Below are 24610 nucleotides of genomic sequence, written 5' to 3'. Positions count from 1 at the left end.
TCCTGAAGACAAAACAAAAGTATATGTTCAATCTTCGGTCATTATGCTCCATGATAATTCCTCTGGTTTCTGACTGCCATCATGTTCCTCGTATTATATCAATGAAGATTACAAGAAGGCATGCATAAATATCAGGTATCAGCTTGGTGATACTATAATGTAGGATTCCTAACATGTAAGATAGCAGAATTCTAAATGCAAAATGCATAAGTAAGTAACTCCACAACCAACTGATGTCAGCTAAATTCCACAGTCGAGCCACATTGAGTTGTGAATAATGATGGATAATTAAACAACTCACTGAAGGAGAAGACTCCACAAATATCCTCATCTTCAATGAAGGAGGAGTCTGGCACATCACTGCAAAAGATAAGGCATGTCTATCATCAGCCAATTCTATGTACTCTACGTGATATGAAGAAACAGTTGGACGGACTAGATACTGCAAAGATGCAGGGACCTGACAATATCCAAGCAATATTCCTGAAAACCTGTGCTCCAGAACTAGCCACACTCCTAGTCAGACTGGTTCAGTTAATCTACAATACTGACATCTACCCAATAATATGGAAAATTGCCCAGTTATGCCCTGTACATGAAAAATAGGACAAATTTAACCCAGCCAGTTACCACTCTATCAGTTTACTCTCGATTATCAGCTAAGTGATGGAAGGTGTTGTCATCATCCCTATCAAGCAGTATCTGCTCAGCAATAACTTGCTCACTGATGCCCAGTTTGAGATCCGCTATGGCCACTCAGTTCCTGAGCTCATTACAGCCTATGTTACCTTAATGGCATATTTGACTGAGTGTGGCATCAAGGAGCTTTAGCAAAATTGGAGTCATTTGGGAATCAGGTGGAAACTCTCCCAAGGAAGATAGATGCTGGAAGTCAGTCATCTCAAATCCAGGACATCTCTACAGGAATTTCTCAGCGTTTCCTTGGCTTATCTATCTTAAGCTACTTCATAAATGACTTTCTCTCCATCATAAAGTTAGAAGTGGGCCTGATTATTGCACAATGTTCAATACCATTCACAACTTCTCAGATACTAAAACAGTTCATGCTGAAATGTAACAAGACCTGGACAATATCCATGTTTGAGCTGACAAGTAGCAAGTAATGATCACATCCAATAAATGCCAGGTAATAGCCATCTCCAATAAGAGACAGTCTAACCATCATCCTATGACATCCAGCAGAAACCTAACTGGACTAACCATATAAATTAAATGGAACAAGAGCAGGTCAGAGCTACCAATACTGCAAAGTAACTCTCTTCCTTACTAGCCAAAGCTTTTCCACCCACTGCAAAGGCACAAGTCAGGAGTGTGATGGAATACTCCCTAGTTGCCTGAATGAGTGTAGCTCCAACAAGACAAAAGACAGATGACAGCATCTAGGTCAAAGCAGTCCACTTGATTGGCAACACAATCACAAACATCTACTCCTTGTCCCCCCAGTGCTGATTAGCAGCAGTGTGTACCATCTGCAGGATGCCTGGAGGAATTCACCAAGGCTCCTTGGACATCACCTTCCAAACCCACAACCACTACCATCTTGAAGGACAAGTGTTAGAGATACATGATAACACCACCACCACCACCTGTACTTGGAAATATGTCACCGTTGCTCTAGTGTCACTGGTCAAGATTCTAAAATTCCTTTCCCAAGGGCATTATGGATCCACCTACAGCATGATCTGTAGCTGTTCACCACCACCTTCTCAAGGAATGAATTAAAAAAAACTATCTGAGCAATGTGCAAATTAGCATGGGGTAAACAAGGTTAGTGGGGTAACTGTGGCTAAAGGATTGCTTTAGGAGAAATAGCATCCAATTCATGTGGCACTGGCAACAGTACTGAGGAAAAGATTACTGTTCCTTTGGAAAGGCTTCATTTGAACTATGCATGTAACTATGGTTGTAGATAGGGTTTACGTTCATTAATTGGAGGTAGAGTTCAGTTGAAGGGAAGATTTAAGAAATCAAAAAGAGCAGAAGTGTAGAGAGGTGAAGATTCAAATGGTAATCAAAGTGTAACAGGAAGGGTAGAAATTATAAGAAATGTACAGCTGTAATTTGAACCAAAGAAAGTAATAATGATAAAAAAATCAAAGCTTAAGGTGATCCTTCCTCTGAGACTCGGGGCAAAGGGGGCATTTTCAGGATGGCAATCTGTAACTAATAGTGCCACAAGGATTAGTGCTGGAGTCACATTTATTTACAATATATATTAATGACTTTGATGACAGAAATGACTGTATTACTCTGACCTTATCCATGATGTGGAGATGCTGGTGTTTGACTGGGATAGGCTTTTGACTTTGTCAACTTCAAAGTTTGCAGATGACACAAAAAATAGGTGGGGAGGTAAGTGGTGCGGATGACAGTCTGCAGAGGGAAATGACAGGTTATGCAAGCCCTTGGTAGATGGAATATAATGTGGGAAAATAGAAGGTTATGCACTTTGTCAGGAAGAATAGAAGAACTGAATATTATTTAAATGGAGAAAGGCTGCAGAAAGCTGCAGCAGAAGGGGATTTGGGAGTGCTCAAGCATAAATCACACAAAAAAAAACAGCATCCAATTTCAGTAGGTAACAGGGAAGGCAAATGGACTACATTTCAAAGGGAACACAGTATTATAGTAGAGAGATCTTGCCAAAACTAAGCAAGGCAATTGTCAGACCACAGCTGGAGCACTGCAAATAGTTTCAGCCTTCTTATCTAAGGAAAGATGCATTGACTTGGGAGACAGTCCAGAGAAAGTCCATTAACTGATTCTGGTCATGGGGGGATTTTCTTATGAGGAGAGGTTGAGGAGCTTGGATTTACACTCATTATTTAGAAGAATGAGGGGGTAACCTCATGAAAACATAAAGGATTCCGGGGGAGTTGATAGAGTAGATACGGAAAGGTTGTTTCCATCAATGGGAGAGTCTAGGACCAGAGGGCAAAATCTTAGAGAAGGGGTCATTCATTTAAAGCAAAGGTGAAGATTTTTTTTCTCAGAGGTTAATCATTCTGCGGAATTCTTTACCACAGAAGGCTGCCCAGGCTGGGTCATTATGTATAGAGCTGAAAAATGTGTTGCTGGAAAAGCGCAGCAGGTCAGGCAGCATCCAAGGAGGTAGGAGAATCGACGTTTCGGGCATAAGCCCTTCTTCAGGAATCATGCCTGAAACATCGATTCTCCAGCTCCTTGGATGCTGCCTGACCTGCTGCGCTTTTTCAGCAACACATTTTTCAGCTCTGATCTCCAGCATCTGCAGTCCTCACTTTCTCCTCATTAGGTATAGCCAAGGCTGAGATAGACAGATGTTTAATTAATAAGGGAATCTAGGGTTATGAAGATAAAGCAGGAAAAGGGAGTTGAGGTTTACTAGATCAGATATGATCTCATTGAATATCACTGCAGAATGAATGGGCAGAATGGCCTGCCTCTGCTCCTATGTTTTTATGGTCTTTTGGTACAATAGCATGACAAAGGCAGCAGAATTTTCCTGCACGTTTCTTTCCACAGCACACCCGATTCGAATTTTAGATTTTATATCACCATTCCTTCACTGTTGCTTGGTCAATAGCTCAAGGACTGTAACAATTCAAGAAGACAGCTCACCTCTGCCTTCTCAAGGCAATCCGTCTGCTCAGCAGTGTCCATGAATGAAAAACAAATCACCACAATTCAAACATTTGTTCAACCACTAATAGCATTATGAGTAATAATGAGTTTTTAAAAATCAAAATACACATCAAATTCTATTATAAGAAAGTGGAAGTAATACAGCATTAACTTTCAGGTTCCTGTGTTAGCTGATTTTTCAAGCACTTACCTTTTCTTCAGTGGCCATACCTGATGTACATGAAAATATGGTGATTTTGGAATGATCATTTCAGATATTCCAAAAATAATTCTGTTTGCTCTGGTAGTCCAAAATCTTGTGAATCTCCTTTCCAGAATCAAAAATTCAAATGTTAGGCATGGCCAGTATGAGTATGTTACACTGTCAACTGTGGAAAGAAAATCAGAGAGAGTAAAGGGTAACTGGACTCAAAACTTTAACTCTTTCTTTTCTCGTGACAGATGCAACAAGACCTGTGAGTTTCTCCAGCACTTTCTGTTTGTATTTAAAATTTTCAGCGTCTGTATTTCTTTGTGTTTATACAGCTGTTACAGAATGTTGTTCATTTATCAAGCAAACCTTCACAGGAAATAGGACAGCCATATGCCCATTCCCCTAAAGGATCCTATTGTATATAAAAATATGATGGATGTGACTTGGATATAGGCAACTCATACTCAATACATCCACAGTTGCCTGGGCTAAAGACTTTTAAAGGTTCACAATTTGGGGTGAAGAAATTTCTTCTCATTTCAGACATAAATGGCCAACACCTTAAATCAAAGAGTATGATATGAGTAGGTGAACTCCTAAATATGGAGGTGAAACTGCAGGAAAAGTATAGTAGCTGCCTAGAGAGGAAATGGATTACAAGTGCCACTGAGATCATCAAAGTTGATTGAGAAGTGGGAGGGGAATGAGAACCAACTAAACGCTGAGCTCAAAACCACATGAAATTATATCAGAGTATTACAAGAATCATTAGATCAGCAAATCAGGAGCTATTAAAGAGCAAAAGAAAACAACAACATAAGGTCAGGCCTAATATCATGGGATTAACCTAATGGGTCCAAAGCTAATTGCAACATCATGTGCCAAGTTTAAAAATGGACGGCTTCATCTAGTTTAGAGGGGGTAACCCATAAGGTGCATAGATAAGTTAGCTCACTGGAGTTAATCTATTGGATGGGTTAGGATTAGGGTTAGGTTTAGGATCAAGCCGAATTCAGTACTTGGAATCTGATCTGTGCTTGTCCCATGATGGCAAACTTCATTTTTTAAATCACTTCTTGAGTTTGTATTTCTATATTTACCATGGTGGTCTAAAGTACCAAAGACTATAACAGCTGAATCGTGAAAGGTGGTGGCTAATCAGTCATCTAACATCCCAATTCTCAATGCTGAGGATCTCAGTGGATCATCATCAGTGCAAAAGGCAAAACTAACATATTTATAACCATCTTCAGGCAGAAGTACAAAGTAGTTGGTCCATCTCAGTCTCCCCCTGAGATGGATTACAGATACCAGTCTTCAATGAATTCCATTCCCTCACGTTATTAAGAAACTGCTGAAAATACTGGATAATGCAAAAGCTGCTGGTCAGGACAGCATTCCAGCAGTAATACTGAAAACAAACTTCAGAACTAACCATGTCCCCAGCTAAGTGACCACTTCAACACTGGCACCAACCCAAAAATGTGGAAAGTTCTACTAAAAGCAAGATAAATTCAACCTTGTCAAATCCTGGCTTATTGCTGTACTCTTAATCATCAGCAAAGTAATATAGGGGATCGTCAGCTGTGCTGTCAGGCAGCACTTGCAAAACAATAATGTTTGTTTATGCTTAATCTAGATTTTGCCAGTGCCATTTAGCTCCTGACCTCATTACACCCTTGGTCTAAGCATAAACAAAAGAACCCAACTCGAAGTGCTAATTGGAAGTGACTACCCTTGACATCGAGGCATCATTGATCAAGTAAAACACTAAGGAATCTTGACAAAACTGGATTCAATATAAATCAATGGGGCGAATCCCTTCACTGGTCTGAACTATACCTATCTCAAAGGGCATTGATGTTGGTTGTTCAACATCAACCATCTCCGCCCCAGGCCATCTCTGCAGCAGTTTGTCAGAATAGTGTCCTCGGCCTAACCACCTTCAGTTGCTTCATCATTGAATTTCCCACCATCATTAGGCCAGAATCAGATTTTTGCTGATGATTGCTCAATGCTCAACAACATTTGCCACTCCTCAGATGCTGAACCTATGCCCAAATGCAGCAGGTGCTAGACATTGTCCAGGTTTGGGCTAAATATGTGGAAAGTACCATTCGCACCACGGAAGTGCCAAGCAATGACCAGGTCCAAGAAGAGAGAACTGAACCATCAGTCCTTGATGTTCAATGGTCATTCCACTGTTGTATCTTCCATTGCCTAGAAGCTGAACAAAACTAGCTCTATAAAGGCTGTGGCTACAAGAGAAGTTCAAGGGTTAGGAAATTTGTTGCAAATAATTTACCTCTTCTCCTCCCAAAGCCTGTTCTCCATCGACAAGGCACAAATTAGGAGTGTGATGGAATAGTCTCTATGAGCCTGAAGGAGAGCAGCTCCAACAACACTCAATAAGCTTGACATCTTCCACTAATTTTTAGATTTACTCCTTGCATCACAGACACACCATCACAGCAGTATGCCATCTACAAGATGCTTTGACCATAAAACCACATGATGCAGGAGCAGAAATAAGACATCGGAGCAGAAATTAGGCCATTCAACCCACCGAATCTGCTCTGCCATTCAATCATGGCTGATAAATTTTTCAACCTGATTCTCCTGCTTTCTCCCCATAACCCTTGATCCCCTTGATACTCAATAATCTATCTATCTCATTCTTAAATATACTCAATGACCTGACCTCCACAGTCTTCTATGGCAATGAATTCCACAGATTCACTACTCTCTGGCCGAAGAAGCTTCTCCTTATCTCTGTTCTAAAAGGACTTCCCTTTACTCTAAGGCTGGTCCTAGTCTGTCCTATCAAGGGAAACATGTTCCCAACATCTACTCTGTCCAGGCCATTCAGTATTCTATATGTTTCAGTTAGATTGCCCCTCATTTTTCTAAACTCCATCGAGTATAAAGTCAGAGTCCGCAAATATTCCTCATGTTAAGCTTATCATTCCTGGAACCATTCTCGTGAACCTCTCCTGAACACACTCAAGCCCTTCAGTCCTGTCAACATCCTTTGTAGTTTTTTTCTGTACCCTTTCTAGTTTAATAACATCCTTCCTATAGCAGGAAAACCAGAATTATAGCAGTATTCTAAAACTGGCCTCACCGATGTCTTGTACAGGTCAACATGACATCCCAACTCCTATACTCAATGCTTTTTTCACCACCCTGTCTACCTGCGACTCCACTTTTAAGGAACTATGAGCCTGAACCCCAGGTCCCTCTGTTCAACAACACTCACAAGTATTTTGTATTTTGTGATCTGTTTTTATACTACAAGACACTTATTGTGTTATATTTTTCTCCTTTTACATGTGGATATTTTTGATGATTCTTGGCTCTTGACCAATCCTGAAGGTTGTTGTCAAATACCTAAGATGGTTTACAGACTGTAGGTTTGCTTGGACAATAGTTAAATAATTAAGAATGTTCTTAAAATATTGGCCTCTTTAGATGATGTGTTTAACCCATCAGATGATCCACCTGAAACCTTGTTGGCCTGATGGTGGTATTTATTATTAGAATGTGTGATCTTGTTGACAACTGATTACAAATCTCCCAATTTGAATTCTCCATTTTGACTCTGAATTCTCCTATGCTTGAAGATATGTCAAATTGTTATATAGTTTGCATATAGTTCAAAAGATGGCCATTTCTGTGGAGTTCTGGCAACTAGCAGTTGGATTTAAAAATAGCCTTTTATCTAATGATAAACACTGTTTTTACATCCCAATTGATGCCCATATTCTGAAACACAACAATACCTTTCATTCCATTCAAGATATAGGAAATAATGTAAATATTTTAACTGTCTTGTGGGAAGACAACAGGTGTAAAAAGTAGGTATTCAAAGGTCCTAGGCCATGATTAAATAATCAGTGAACTTGTGTTTAATTCATTGACTTTGATATTGATGGAAAGAAGACGTTGCTTAGAAATCTGGAAAAAGTCAGATTGGGGACATGGAACAGTACCTTTTATTGTATCCTGCCTGGGCAACTGGCAAAATTCTCAGCCGGAATGTCTGTCATTTGGGAAAGTCTGTGAGAGGAAAGCTCATCATGAGACAATCGTTACCAATCAAAAAGCCAGCATTTAGAGTTAGGAGTGTAGTGAGTTGGGTTGGGAGGAGATTGCTTGATATGTGTGATCAACTGTGCAGAGAGAATTCATCAGGGTTTGGAGGGATTGTGGGATTGGTCACATTTGGCAAAAGGGAAGGCTGAAGGATCCCTTGAGGGGATGGAGGGAGCATCATCCCTCATATTAGCTGAAGAGGAGAGTTATAAAATGTAAAATGTACTTGCACATTGGATTTACCAGCTCTTGCCTCCCTCCCAGGGGTGTGGAAAACCTGTACAGTGACTGTAAGGTTTGGATAGGGCTCCTATCACCATGGGAGTCTAATTTTAATACTAATGAATTGCCATGCACCTCCATAGCACCATATCTAGATTCCACAAACTCTATTGTATAAACAACAAGAAGAGAGTATGCAATAATTTGGAGATGTGTTCCCCAGTTAGTCATTTTTAGCTCCTCTCCTGCCTGTCATGGTGGTGGTTAATATTGAGGCCATTAATCCCTTTCAGTAATAAGATATACACAGTGTTGAGTCCAAGAGTAGTTCCATATTTCCTGCATGTTTTGAAGTCTGTCATTCTCCACAGATTCTGGCTTGGCTCTATTTGTGCAATTGTTTTAAACAATTGTTTCTGGCCAAAGTTCTTCTTCATTGTGTCACTTCATAGGAGTCAGCTGCATAACAGAATTGGTACTAAAATATGTACAAGGAGAAACATCATTGTAGAAATTTAATATTCCTTGCATTGGATCAAGTGAGGAGATTAGCTGTTTTGTTGTCCTCATGACCATGCAAATAGTTCTGATAAAATGGCAAGACGTGTGCAGAAAATATAAAACTTCAAAAGGAGATAAGAAATGTACATAACATTTTGGGTTCTGTTTCTACAAAAATGTATTACATAGAGATTTGTTCCACTTTCACCTAAGTTGTGTGAAGTTATAAGTGACACTTGTCTAATATGCCAAATACTGAAAGAGTAAATTGATTTTAAAGAGGATTGTCACCATGCAAAGTAGTTGAAATAAAATAATCTCTAAATCACCAATACTAAAATGTCTAGACTCAATGAGGAAGTACTTCTACCGCACAACCTGTCTGAAAAAGAGCAGATTGTGTCTTGTGCAAAAAAACCCAGCTTGTACCATACGCACACAGGAAACAGATAGACATGCTCAACTAGTGCATTTGATCTGAAGAAATTAAAGTGCATCTTTGTCGTGAGTTGACAGACCACTTAAATTCATTTTAATGAGTAAAATCACAAAAATCAAGAAAATGATGTAGCCTCTTCAAAATACCGTTGTTTTGAAAAATGTAATGAAATGTATCTTGTTGGTAATACTTAGCAGAGGATGTATATTGACCTCATATGACCAGAAACACAGAACCATAGGAAGTTGAAGTTGTTTCTAATCTGGACAATTACAGTACATGAGAAAACGAAGTTGTGTAAAATGATAAACAACAGCATGACATGAGAATTGCCATATTTTGCTACTGTATGTTTTAACATTAAAGCTGAAGTCTGTATATAAGAGGGACAAGAAAAGTCAACTTGATTCAAGAGGATATGGAGTGAAGCACTCATTTCAGTTAAAACAAATTCTAGGAAGCTCTTTGAAAAACTAAAGAAAGCAATTCAATCGTATCTGAGTTCTTAGATTTTAACAGTTAGTGAAGTCCCTCAGCTGTAACTACGAACTTGCTAATAAAGTCCAGTCACAGCTCATTCAATGAGGCGTAACTTTTAACAATTTTTGTAATAAGAACAAATGAAGTTTTTAATCAGCTGAACGGTTTTTGCATGATTGCACACTGTGGCCTCTTCGATCGTGCACCTAATGGAAAAGCATAGAGTTATTTAGACCAGCTTCTATATTTCTCACCTTAACAATGTAGACAGCAGATGTTGCTGTCAGCTACAGAGGAGTGATGATGGTGAAGGCTGATAGTTACACCCCATTACCCATGCAATACCTAGACTTACAGTCTTAAATAATATAAAACCTCACTTGTTTGAACTATTAACATTGCGTGATTCTCAGACTTTGCATTCAATATCGATTTTAATTATAGCTGATTAATAGTGGGATATTTCTTGGTGTGTAAGCTTAAAGATTACAGTAAACATAGTCAAGACAGCCCATGTCTAATCTAAAGATGGAAAGTAAGTCCTTTATAAAACAACTAAAAATAAGTAGATCTCTACCAATGTCTTAGGACTGAGATAATTGCCCTCTAGCCAGCACAATGTTTTTATTAGGTATGACACCAGTGACTGGAGAGTTTTCCCTCATGTGCACTGACATCAAATTAATGAGGGCTCCTTGATTCCAAGCTCAGTAAAATGCTGCTTTGACATTGGGGACAGCCTTCCTTTACTTGTCTCTGGAGCAAAGCTGTAAAGAAATCTAGAAGCAGCTGATTCTGGTCCTAGGACTAATACTGAGAGAGGAGGAACAGCCATAGGTTTTATATAGAAAGGAAATAGCCCAGGAGATATATTAGGACATGGCCAGCATACATGATCTGACCTGGGATGGAGAAGTGGCTGTTGAGCAATTTGTGGTACTGAATGGTAAAGAGGTTGTGGTAGAGCCAGGATGGTGAATTCCAAGTGAAAGGAACTGTGTAAAATTCTGAGAACCTATTTCATGGGAAGTAGTAAGTAAAGAGGTAAGTGGGACTTATTTTGAGCAGAGAGAAGTTTGGGTTGGTTGTGCTGAGATCCATTTCAATATTTTAATGACGACTGTTTCAATTGTAAATATTGATATAAAATATTAATTGAAATATGTCAAATACAATTATATTTCTGATCAGAATTGTGCCCTTTATCTAAGACTATTACAATGCATGCACCATTCAATGTCAAGAATATTTTAACTGCTTAGTGACTGCAGATGGATTCCTCCCCTTTCCTCTATCTCATGGCCGAGAGGAAAGACTTGTTGTGATGGATATCTTTCTCTACTGGACCACTCACTTGTTTGTAAAATAGGTCATAAAATCCAGTAAATTAAGTGTATAAATCCCTAGGGATATTGAACACTCTGAGGAATCTATAATGTAACTGTGTGTTTTGCTTGAACCAGTGTGTTAAATAAGAAAGTAAAAGGACTGCACACCTGCTGCCAAGCTGTTAAGGGGATTCAAGTCTTTAAAAGCAGTTTTTGGGGCATCATTTGGTCAGTGCAAAGAGGAAGATAAGGTCAGAGAAAGAGAGACACGAAAGCTGTCCTTTACAAGAATTGAACAAAGAATCTGAGCTTCTTCCATTAGAAGACAATGTGGATATGAGTGACAGACTTCTTGCCAGTGTGAGTCTGTGTGATGCTATTTTTGTATGAGTGGCAAATGAAGTATAGAAATATATGTATATGACTGAATATGTGTGCGTGTGAATCTGAGCATATGAGTGTTTATATGTTCTTATGAAGTCTAAGTATCCATTGTCTAGTGAAACTAAAATTCAGTTCTTGGTCATTATCTAATGACCCTAATGTTGAAGTGAACTCGAAGATGTTGCCTGTGAAGCCAGAATAGGGCTGGCTACAGGCTGTCAGCTAACAAACATCACACTAAAGCTCATGGTTTGTGCTCACACATGAAGAACAAACCTTGAATGAGGAGCCTCTTCCCAGGATCTGAAGACTGACAAAAAAAGAACCACAAGTGACTGAAAAGATTGACCCACACAGCGTGGCCTAAGTACTGATACTGTGGGCTATTCCATAAAGATCTGTTTTTCCTGTCTAGTAATGCCATTAAAGGACAGAAATTACTGAAGACACGTAGAAACATGGTAAACACTAGCAAGTTTTATTTTATTATTTAATGGAAGGTGAGCATCACTGGCAAGGCGAGTATCTGTTACCCATTTTTAATGGCCCTTGAGAATATAGTGGTGAGCTTTTTTTTGAACTGTTGCAGTCCATCTGGTGTAGGTATATACTCAGAGTGTTATTAGAAAGGAAGGTTTAGGATCTGCACACAATGAGATTATATAGCTCCAATTCAGGATGTGTGTGGCTTGGAGGGAAACATGAAGATGGTGGTACACCAACCTTCTGCTCTTGTCCTTCTGGATGTTGGAGACCACAGGTTTGGAAAGTGATAAGGGCGAATGCAAAGAGATTGCGATAAAGACAGATTAAATGAAATCTGGGTTAAGCAGTCAGCAAACTGCTACTGACAGGTACCTACTCTGATGTACAAGCCAAGTTTCTCAGGAAAAGAGAAGAGAATTGGAAGTGACGTAGAAATTAGGGATGTTGGGAGTTTCATGAGGTGCAAATAAATAGACAAGTTAGTCACTGCTCAATCACAAAATTCTGAGGTCACCATTTAAAGCAAAAAGGGAAAATTAGGAATTATTTTCTCAATTTAGAGGTTCTGATCCTTTTCATTCCTGTTGCACTTTTCCAACTTTCTCATTATCCACCTTCATCTTAAAAAAGGAAATCTCTTTGTGTGGCTCAGTGTCAAAATTTCATTCATTACTCCTGTGAAGTTACCTTAAGAAAGTTATTGTCACCACTCTGACTGTGGTCATAAGTTAACTCTGGCTAAGGTTGTGGTGGGGATGTCCTTGTGATGTGTGCAGGAATGGCAGGGTTGGGGATTTTTGTTGGAAGGTTTGCCTATTAGATAGGAAAGCCTTTATTATGTTTTGAAATATATACTGTGCATTATGTATTTAAAGTGTTTGACATAAATTTCCCTTACTGCTGGAAGAAATCTAATAAAAATCTTGATTCTGTCACCAACTTGTGACGTATATTTATTTCAGGTAAATATGCACAGACTTTCTTTGGTAATTGTCAAGAAAATTCCCTTAATGAATGCACTCACCTGAACTTTTTCAACCACTTGCCCATTCTGCAACCTGCAGCTTATTCTATTTCCCATTTCCTGGCCACCCTAAACTTATGATTTCCTGTCACCTCCCACATTGTGTCCATTCAGCCTTTATTATTTGAGACCTAATATAAGCAATTCTACAACCCACTTATGAGTACACAATATTACCAAGGTCTCTAAATGCAGAAAGAATTTCCTGATGACCAGAAAGTCCAGAACAAGGAGTCACAGTCTGAGGATACAGGCTATGACATTAGGTTCTAAGATGTGGTGAAATTTCTTCACCCAGAGGGTAGTGAGCCTTTGGAATTCTCTTGGAGAAAGTGAGGACTTCAGATGCTGGAGATCAGGGTTGAGAGTGTGGTGCTGAAAAAGCACAGCAGGTCAGGATTTCTGATGAAGGGCTTATGCCTGAAATGTCGATTCTCCTGCTCCTCAGATACTACCTGACCTGCTGTGCTTTTCCAGCACCACACTCTTGACTTTGGAATTCTCTGCCACAGAAAGTTTTGAGGCCACGACATTGAATATTTTCAGGAAGACATTAGATATAGTTCTTAAGACTAAAGGGATCAAAAGGTATGGGGATAAAGCAGGAAAAGAGTGATCAGCTATGATCGAATTAAAGTGCTAAATCTCCCTAATCTTTTTTTTTTCAATATCTCTATCTGTGGTACACCTTTTTGCAGAAGGAAGAATGATGATCTTAAAATGAAATGTTGAAATCTTAACTCTATTTGTCTGTCAACAGATGCTGCCACATCTGCTGAGTTTTTCCAGCATTTTCTGTTTTAATTGTAACTAAGAAAATGGAGTATTTTCACCCCTGAATCGTAGAATAAAATAATTGTCAGACATACATCCAGGGCAGGTAGAACTTGAATCTAGAGCTTTTGATTTAGAGGTAGGGCTATTAACGCTATACCTTAGAGCAATCCAAATCATTGGATATAATAATGAAAGAATCATTGCCTCTTCTGATAGCAGCACATTTGCAATATTGTGCTGCACTTTTCAGTTGATTTCACATTTGGCATGGATGTGGAAATATTTTAGCTCCACCATTCTTAGCTGTATGTTTAAAACTTGGGAACCATGTCAATCACAGAAACTGAGTCACTCACCAGTCGGCTACTAAACAGGCTTTAGCCACCAGGATTGCACCAAGAAGAGCCAGAATATAAAATAATGCAGCACTAGATACTGCAATTTAGAGAAGGAAAATACCATAGGAACCTACACTAAGTTTACAGAAACATGTTGTGAATTTTTAGAAATTTGTTGGGTCTGGGCATTATAACTGGTGTGGCTGCAGAAGTTAAACAAATATGAAGCAAATTTGTATGGTTGACAGATCAGTAAGATGTCAGTGCAAATGTTAAGGAAGGTGATTAATTCTAGTATCAAGCATGGATACAGGAAGGAATGATGACAAAAAGTATGTATGCATCATGTAGGAGGAAGAGTTTGGTTTTAGAGTCTGCCAAATGGTTCTTACTGCTGCTGCATGCATTTTTGTTCTATATCTTCTGGTTTCTCATTCCTGTCAACTAGTTGCTCATTTGAGGGCTCCAGCTCTGGTTACTTGATGTGACACCATTTTGAATTGCAAAATAGGATGGTTAAGATACGGCTGTGTGTTGTGTATCTCTATAGCTTATTTTAAAAATATATATTTGCAATTTTTCTTTCTTCTGAACTTGATGAACCGTTTGTACATTTTCCATTACAATTCTAATCCTGATGATGTGGAGGTGCCAGAGTTGGATTGAGGTGGACAAAGTTAAATTTACACAACACCAGGTTATAGGCCAACAGGTTTAAAGTACAAACTTTCGGAGCACTGCTACTTCATCTGGTAGTTAGTGGGGCAGGATCATTGGACACAGAAAAGATCAAAGTGTCACGTCCCCATTCTAAGTAATTAAAAACTTAACAGCAATCGAGGTTTGTTCAATACATCGCATCAGTTGTATGATACATTGATCTTTTACGATAAATTCTGTGTCCTATGATCCTGCTCCACTAGCTACTTTGTGAAGGAGCAGTGCTCCTAAAAGTTGTACTTTCAAATAAACCTGTCGGACTGTAACCTGGTGTTGTATGAATTTTGACATTAGATGTCCACATTTATAAAAGAAAGGAAACTCACCTCCAAATGTCATCTTTCAATAATCACCGGCAATTCAAAGCATTTTGTGGTGAATGAAAGCTCTATTAAAATAGTCACTAAATATTTGATTTCATTGATTGTAGTCATATGTACCTAAGTACAGTGAAAAGTTTTGTTTTGTGAGCAGTACAAGCAGATCATAGTAAACAAGGACATACAGCTCATGGGGTGCTTAGACAAAGGGAGGCATACAAGGTTATGGCTGCCCAGGAGGTGCACAAAATCAAAGTCAATATTAGATTGAAATTAGAGAGGTTCGTTCAGCAGTCAGACAACAACAGGGAAGGAGTTGTTCTTGAACCAGTTGGTGCATGTGTTCAAGCTTCTGTATCTTCTGCTTGACAGAAGAAGTTGGAAGAGAGTATTACTGGGATGGGAGGGGCCTTTGATAATGTTGGCAGCCTTTCCGTGGCAACGGGAAGTGTAAATGGAATCCATGGATGGGAATTAGGCTTTTGTGATGGTGTGGGCAGTAGTAATATAGGAAACACAGCAAGATCCTGCAAACACTTTTGATAGAAATTTCCAAGAGGATGAGAGGTTTGGATAGAATGAATTAAAAATAAATTCCTTTGTACAATGAGTGTAAGTCGTAAATTCAGAATTGTTTGGAAAAAATCTCAAAGAAAAGATGAGGATAATCTTTCTTCACAGAGTTGTCAAGAACTGGAACCCTCTACTTGAAAAGTAGTTGTGTCTGATTCCATAAATATTTTAAAAGTGGATTGGTTAGCAACTTGACAGTGAGGAACTTAATCGTTAAAACTAAAAACCAAGGTGTGGGATTAACCATTTTGATCTTCCAAAGAGCCAGCAAGATGCAACCTGTGGGGTCTCCTTCTGTGTTGTACGTTCCTATGATTCTTTGTAAATCAGTGTCCAAAAACTACTCCTATGAAGCATTCTTCTTTCTTCTGAACTTGATACACTGCTTCTATATTATACATTATAATTCCAATCCAATTACAAAATATCATTTTCATGTTTATAAAAGAAAGGTGCTTAACATTTCTGTACCATCTTTCACACTCACCAGCCTTCAAATTATAAACCAGCATATTCTCAGATTCATCATGGCTAATTCTACACGGGATCTGCTACTAATATATATCAAATCTTATAATATAAGTATGAAAACCATTACTATGAACTTACAAAGATCTGTTTTATTTAAAGGTGACTGTATAAACCCTCCCAAGTTAGAAAATGGTGTGTGGTTTCATCGTACCGCTCAGACCTCAATACAAGTGGGTGACAGAGTTGTTTACAAATGTAATCCCGGTTATATTGGTAAAGGACCTTCGCGATCTATTCAGTGTAAAGACAATTCAACTTGGTCACCACTACTGATACTTTGTGAACGTAAGTAACAACATGTTTTCTCAACAGACCCTTATTGTTTACTAGCATTACTCTTTCTGGTCCACAGTCAATGGATTCAAGCAGCAGTCCAGTGTCCTGATGTTGTAATCATTTTTGTCAGGAGAGACGATGTCAGGAGTGGAGATGTTTACAGATGATTGCACAATGTTCAGCACTATTTGTGATTCCTTAGATGCTGAAGCAGTCCACGTTCAAATGCAACAAAATCTGGACAATATCCAGGCTTGGGCTGACATGTGGCAAAAGAAACATTTGTGCCACAGAAATGCCAGGCTATGACCATCCCTAATAAGAGATCATCTAACAACCTCCCCATAACATCCAGTAGTATTACCATCACTGTCTCCCTCACTACCAACATCATGGAAGTTACCTTTGAGCAGAAACTCAACTGGACTCCCTACGTAATCACAGTGTCTACAAGAACAGGTCACAGGCTAGGAATGCCGTGACAAGTAACCCAACTTCAAACTCCCCAAAGCCTATTCATCATTTATAAGGCACAAGTCAGGAGTGTAATGGAATACTGTCCACTTGCCTTGATGGGTGCAGCTGTAACAACACTCAAAAAGCTTGACACCATCCAGGACAAAGCAGCTTGATTAGCACTATGTTCCACAAATATCCTCTCCCTCCACCACCAACTCTCAGTAGCAGCAGTATGTACTATCTGCAGAAATTCACCAAAGGTCCTCAGACAACACCTTCCAAACCTATGACCACTTCCATCTGGAAGGACAAGTGCAGCAGATACATGGGAACACTACCGCCTTCAAGTTCCCCTTCAAGCCACTCACCATCCTGACTTACAAATATATTGCCATCCCTTCAGTGTCGCTGGGTCAAAATCCTGGAAGTCCTTACCTAATGGCATTGTGAGTCACCTTATAGCAGGTGGACTGCGGCTGTTCAAAAAAGCAGCTCATCATCACCCTCTCAAGGGCAATCAGAGATGTGTAATAAATGCTGGTCAGCCAGTAACATCCACATCCCACAAATGGATTTAAAAAAAGATAGGGCAGATAAGTACTGGATAGATAAGTGGTGATACTGCTGAGCCTAAATTATTTCTTCATCTAGTATTTGGAGCAAAGAACATATGACCAAAGAACAAAATACTGCACTCAGCCCTTCGAGCCTGCTCCACCATTCAATAAGATCATGGCTTGTTGGGGTAGAATGGCTAAATGAATCACTTGACACCCAGGTCCACTTCCAAAATCACAGAGTTTATTGTTTTACCCCAGTGGGGAGAAAGCCTCTGGGCAGTCCACTCAACAAATAAAAATATACACTTTCTATACATTTGCTTTCATCCTGCCATTGGCAGTTACACACCAATCTTTTATTTAATTGATTAAATACAGACCAAATCAGATCAGTCATGTGGGTGCATGATCAATTCATGGACAGTTCTGGGCCGACTCATGATCTCATGCTGGTGACCAACCTCCTTATCAATTATCCTTGGGTCTTCACAATATATCTTATTGAACCACATTCCAGACAGTATTCCCATCCTGATAAAGGGAGGGGAGTCTCGTTAATCTGTCTCAGACTGAACTTCCATAGGAATATAGATAAAACCATAATGGCAATCTGTTTAAACCCCATTTTGATGTTTGATAGGTGACTTTGTTATATTACTTTGTCACATAATACAATACACAGTTATGCTTTTATTATGTCATCCAGTATGTACCTAAGCATCTAAATCTGTTTCTGTGTAACAGACCCCATTGTATACTTTTCATAGGATTCCTTCTGTGTTATCATTATCTAATGACTTTGGATTTACTCCCTGTATGAATGCATCTTATTACTCTCGCTTATTGTTTGATGTAAAACAGCAGACTGCAAGCTTCAGCTAAAAATCTTCCCCAACCATATTTAATCGACTGAGAACAATTTTCAGCCACTTTATGCTGCCTCAGCTATGGGGAGTCCGAATAACATCTTCCCCACTCCAGTTTCATTAAGAGTCAGCGAGGAAAAAAGGCCCTTTAACTGAACTTATTGCTATATTGCCCACAGGCCATTATTCCCCATGAAAGAGCCAATAGTAGTTGTACTTCTACCACTTAATATGATATTATTGTACTGTCGGAGTGTACTTTTAAGTTTGTTCCCCAATTCCATACCCCTTCCTTTTTTTAACCATCTTTGTTCTTGTATTTACTGTTCTGTATCCTTTTCAAAAATGTGTAATTTCTTTTGCAACTTGTTGTAGAACTTGACTGTCTGACCTATTCTTTGTCTAAGTGTGGATTAGGGATTGTTTCTATTTCCTCGCTAGTCCATGAAGTGTTTGTGGAACATATTGGACATCTTGAGCAATTCCAATTCTAATTGTTGAAATAGCATTATCTGTGCCTGACCTATAGTAGCTGGAGGGTGAAGTGTAAAGCAGTAATAGGGCACTGTGAGCTCCTGTATTTGTATAATTTCCCATCCCACCCACCTCCATCACCCGTTTCCAAACCATATCTTGATTGATTGAAATTTTTAAAAGCATAGATGATTTTTCGGGCAGGTCTCCTTGAATCACTGGGTGTCAGCATGTGGTGACAATCTTCTTTCCCTTTCTCCCTACAAGGGAGATCCCATATAACATGTTCCTCATCCAGTGTCCCCTTAGACTTGATTAGTTGTGCTAACTGTGTGCTTTTAATCCAGTCAGGTATCTCTCCACTTTGGATCAGGTTGAAGTTTTTATCTTGTCATGATCTACCATCCATAGCCCATGTGCGTGTCTTATTGAACCTTTTCAACATCATCTCGTTCCCTATCAATCAGATCCTTGACTGTTTTAGCATGGATTTCCATCTCAACGCAGCCTGATCCCCTGGGTCATGAGGCCTTTTATAATTTCTCTGAACCTTTCCATATTCTCATTTATCCCTTTGGCCAATTCATTACTGGGTCTTCATTTCCCCACTTTGATCCCCAAATGATCTTATCAAAGTTCTATGAGATTTGACTTACCTCTAATGTATGATCCCTATGCCACAGGTAGTGGCTTGATTGTCAAATTCAATTCTCTTAAAAACATCACCAAAAGAAAGCTATCAGTTTAGTGCTCTCATGTAAATTTGAATGCAAATTACATGAATAAACATTATTCTCATTTTGTTTTCTACTAAGCTTTTTTGACATTGGTTTTCCCAGATTTTAGTACATATTACTGGATAATGTTTTTCAAAGAAAATTACACTTCTTTCCTTGGTTTTTCTTCTGGAACACCAGTTTATATCAATGAACAGTTTTGATGAGCAAATCTTATCATCCTGAACTAAACATTCACCTGTATGTTAAAATAATATTGGGAAGTTCACTCTGACCAGAAAGCAAAATTCCAGAAGTGATAATTCAATCATAAACATTCTGAAGTTAACCATTTATTCAGAAGTCTTTCCTGAAACTATATATAATACTGATAGACAATAGACAATGGATGCAGGAGTAGGCCATTCAGCCCTTCGAGCCTGCACCGCCATTCAATATGATCATGGCTGATCATTCCCAATCAGTATCCTGTTCCAGCCTTATCTCCATAACCCTTGACTCCACTATCTTTAAGAGCTCTATCCAATTCTTTCTTAAATGAATCCAGAGACTGGGCCTCCACTGCCCTCTGGGGCAGAGCATTCCACACAGCCACCACTCTCTGGGTGAAGTAGTTTCTCCTCATCTCTGTCCTAAATGGTCTACCCCGTATTTTTAAGTTGTGTCCTCTGGTTCGGCACTCCCCCATCAGCGGAAATATGTTTCCTCCTGCCAGAGTGTCCAATCCTTTCATAATCCTATACGTTTCAATCAGATCCCCTCTTCTAAACTCAAGGGTATACAAGCCCAGTCGCTTCAGTCTTTCCGTGTAAGGCAATCCTGCCATTCCAGGAATTGACCTCGTGAACCTACGCTGCACTCCCTCAATAGCCAGAATGTCTTTCCTCAAATTTGGAGACCAGAACTGTACACAGTACTCCAGGTGTGGTCTCACCAGGGCCCTGTACAGCTGCAGAAGCACCTCTTTGCTTCTATACTCAATTCCTCTTGTTATGAAGGCCAGCATGCTATTAGCCTTCTTCACGACCTGCTGTACCTGCATGCTTGCCTTCATTGACTGGTGGACAAGAACACCCAGATCTCTCTGAACAGCCCCTTTACCTAATTTGATACCATTGAGGTAGTAATCTGCCTTCCTGTTCTTGCCACCAAAGTGGATAACCAGACATTTATCCACATTAAACTGCATCTGCCATGCATCTGCCCACTCACCTAACTTGTCCAGGTCACCCTATAATCTCCTAACATCCTCATCACATTTCACCCTACCACCCAGCTTTGTATCATCAGCAAATTTGCTAATGTTATTGCTGATACCATCTTCTATATCATTTACATATATTGTAAAAAGCTGCGGTCCCAGCACGGATCCCTGCGGTACCCCACTGGTCACTGCCTGCCATTCCGAAATGGAGCCGTTAATCACTACCCTTTGTTTCCTATTAGCCAACCAATTCTCTATCCAATCTAGTACTTTGCCCCCAATACCGTGCGCCCTAATTTTACTCACTAACCTCTTGTCTGGGACTTTATCAAAAGCTTTCTGAAAGTCCAGGTACACTACATCCACTGGATCTCCCTCGTCCATCTTCCGAGTTACATCCTGAAAAAATTCAAGAAGATTAGTCAAGCATGATTTCCCCTTCATAAATCCATGCTGACTCTGTCCTATCCTGTTACTATTATCCAGATGTGCCGTAATTTCATCCTTTATAATAGACTCCAGCATCTTTCCCACCACTGAGGTCAGACTAACTGATAGTACAGTGTTTTAAGGAAAGAGAAAATAAATTATGTAATTTGACTTGATTCTCCTTTCTTCAATTGTTTCTATGTGACTAATTATTGACAAAGAGGTAAATTTTTACAGAACCTTTGAGAAATCAATTTCAAATAAACATTTCATTGCAGTTTTTTTTTCACATGATCACTGATAGTTTCTTAAAAGGACATTAACTTATTACATGTTCTAAACTGAAACAGACAAACACCACATTTTCATAATGCCATGTACTCTCAAAATTTAAACTAAACTGAAAATATTTCCAAATCTTGAGCTCAAGGCAAGTCAAACACAAGACTGCATATAACAGACAATGAAAATGTATACAAACCAGACCACAAAGGATTAACTTTTAGTTCAGTGATTTTGACACTTGATGAATTCACATCAAAATGGAAAAGATTTATTATCTTTATCAAACACAAAAACTTATCTCTTTCTCCTATACTTATTTCCAGTCTCAGTTTTTTACTTCATGCTTATCCATTCCTCATAGTGAATGTGAGATGTATAAACAGTTTTACATCCAATGATTTACATTTCAGAACATCAGATATAATATAGTCCCAAAATGGGAAATTCCCTCTGTACATCTTGGCTGTGACAAATGCCCGTTTCTTGAAGAATTTCTGTTTTAATTGTCCATCACCTTCCTATGTTTGCCAGTGAGGTGAAGCAAGGTAGTCCCCTCTCCTCAGATTCCTGGAACTCGAATTTTACCTTTCCTGATTCCAATGCTCATCTTCTTTGTTCTACGTGGGCTTGGAATATAAGAACCTAGGCAATACCTTTTATGACTTTTTCCAATCTATTTCTTCTCTGCCATTCACTTGGGAGAGCAGGGATATTTGACTTGGTTCAAGAATGGGTAATACTTTGACCATCTTATCATTTTCTTTTTTTGTAGGTGTATAGATTAGTCAGGGGGCAAATCTCAGAGGACCCCACCCCACTTGAGACATGGCTTGGAGTGGATCCCAGTTTACCCATCCATCCAAGAGGTCCTTGTCTTGTTTCTTTCATCAAGATGTGACACAAAGTGGCCCATGACCATCTTGGAGTTGTGACACTTACTTCTCCACTACCTACTGCCCTGTAGTACTGAGAAGGATAGATATGAGACCCTGACTGGACATCAGATAAGCTGGGATTACAGGTTACTGTCAAAATAGCGTACTTATATAATCTGGTCTCTTTGCTCGTTGGTAGTTCACCCTTCTCGTCCCCTGCTCGCAATGCTAAATTGTTGGGGCAGAATGGCGAAATGAATCACACAACCTCCAGGTCCACTTTCAGCATTATAGAATTTTATTGTTTTACACCAGTGGGGAGAAAGCCTCTGGGCAGTCCAGTGAACAAAGGAAAACATACACTTTTTATACGTTTGCTTTTAGCCTGCCTTTGGCTGTTACAAGCCAATTGCATTACTCATTGATTACAATGACACCATATCAGAATGGTCATGTGACTGTTTGATCACTTTATGGACAGCTCTGGATCAACTCATGATCTCCCCATAATTACCAGAATACCTTGTCAATTATCCTTTGGTTTTCACAATGTATTTTATTCAACCACATTTCAGACAGTGCACCATTGCTGATAAGACAGGGTCTCCTCAATCAAGCCTAGACTGAACTTTCATAGGAATACAGTTAAATCCCATAAAGGCTGTATGTATAAAGCCCATTTCAATATTTGATATATGGCTACACTTTGTTATATTATTTTGCTATAGAATACAATACATGTCTATGCTTTTATTCTATCACACAATATGTTACTATAGGTAGCCCCACCACGTTCTCCACACAAGCATCTAATTCTGTTCCTGTCTCACAGAGCCCATTCTACACATTTCACATAACTGTCTGTTTGTTATGTTTATCTAGTGATGTTGAATTTACTCTGTCTATGAAAACATTTAATTACTCTTGCTTATCGCTTGACACTGGCAGATTGTGCTAAAAATTCAGGTAAAAGCCAGACAGGTCCAACAGAACAGTCAGCACACAAGGTAAGCCAGAAAGACAGGATTCAGGTAGCTGATTTATCCTGCTCAACCAATGAATGCACTAGTTCAGAATAATAGCAATCATTGACTATTAGCCTCTGAAACATGATGGTCTGCTTTGCCCAGTGCTGAAGATCTGGACCCCAGTGATTAGCATTGTCTCATCTCCTCTGCTGGGTGATGCTCCCTTACTGCACGTCCCTGCATTTTTCAAACCATACTCTAAATGTCTCTTTCTGAGCATTCTGGACATATCTGCCTGCTGTTACACCAGATTAGAGTTGGTGTCTTGTGAAGCAGCTGGGATAATTCAATAAAGACATTAAAATGTTGAAGATACTTTTCCAAAGAATTGATACAAGTATCCCTATTACAATAGGTCCTACTTCCCAGTACAAAACTTTGTTTCAGATTTGAAATAGATGAGCTGTTTGATTGCAGGTTTTACTTTATTATGTCCCTTTCTGTCCATTGAGACTGAGGATGTGGGATTCTTGTGTGCACACACAGATGAAGCTACAGAGGAAACTTGTTGCACATCATAGTCTTCTACATTCCAAATCACTTCCTCAACTTAACAAAAATCTTGCATTAATCGAACTTTAACTCCTTCTGTTGCCTGTTCTAAATGTTTAGATCAGAAATACAACATTTTTTAACATTTAGTGGCTTTGCATCTGTATATTAAAATGTCCTTTCCTTCAATTAACATACTGTATAAAGTATATTTGCGTCAGTTTTCTTTCTTCTAAGCATGTTAACTTACATTTTTCCATAGTAAGCTTTTTTCTGACTCAATCTTGCCCATTTTGCTACTCCATCTACTTCCTTCTGCATTCACAATTCCTGCCAAATTTCATCAATTTGGTTTCATTGCCATATTTAAGTCTTGTTCCCTCAATTCCTTGCTAAGTAAGTGCAGTCCAAACAGAGACCCTATGGAACAGCATTTTACCATATCCTTTTTATCTACCATTTGCTCTCCGATTTGAAATTTTACTCCTATGTTCATTTGTTTTTAGTAGCTCTACCATTGACCCTTGAGCAATGGCACTGTTAACGATTTTCCAGTTTAAAAAATAATTCTGCTCTAACCCATTTTCTATTTTTAAGCCAATGTCTTATTTAAGCTGACACTGACTCTCCTAATGTATATATCTCAGTTTTGTCGATCAATCTTTGATGTGGTACTGAATCAAATATCCTGTTTAAAATGCATATCAACAAAATTCATCATTTTATCTTCATCCGCCTTCTCTACTACTTTATTAAATGTTAATTAGTTTAGAATATGAAAATTTTTAAGGTACTCCTTAATTAATTGAAATCCTCCTCAATTGCATGCTAGACCTTTATGTGATTTTATTCTTTCTAAAACCCTGCCC

General features: G+C 39.0%; 1 protein-coding gene across 1 annotated transcript in view; it reads left to right on the top strand.

The window, feature by feature from the left end:
- Nucleotides 1–24610, top strand: part of LOC140467077 (complement receptor type 1-like) — a 217952-nt gene that overhangs the window by 5199 nt on the left and 188143 nt on the right. Inside the window, exon 2 of the mRNA XM_072563137.1 lies at nt 16156–16341. Coding sequence (XP_072419238.1) covers nt 16156–16341 — 186 coding nt within the window. The remainder of the gene's footprint in view (nt 1–16155; nt 16342–24610) is intronic.

The sequence above is a fragment of the Chiloscyllium punctatum genome, chromosome 45 (assembly GCF_047496795.1).
Source record: "Chiloscyllium punctatum isolate Juve2018m chromosome 45, sChiPun1.3, whole genome shotgun sequence".
NCBI lineage: Eukaryota > Metazoa > Chordata > Chondrichthyes > Orectolobiformes > Hemiscylliidae > Chiloscyllium > Chiloscyllium punctatum.
The sequence above is the reverse complement of the archived record's forward strand: the minus strand, read 5'-3'. Positions and strand labels throughout refer to the sequence as shown.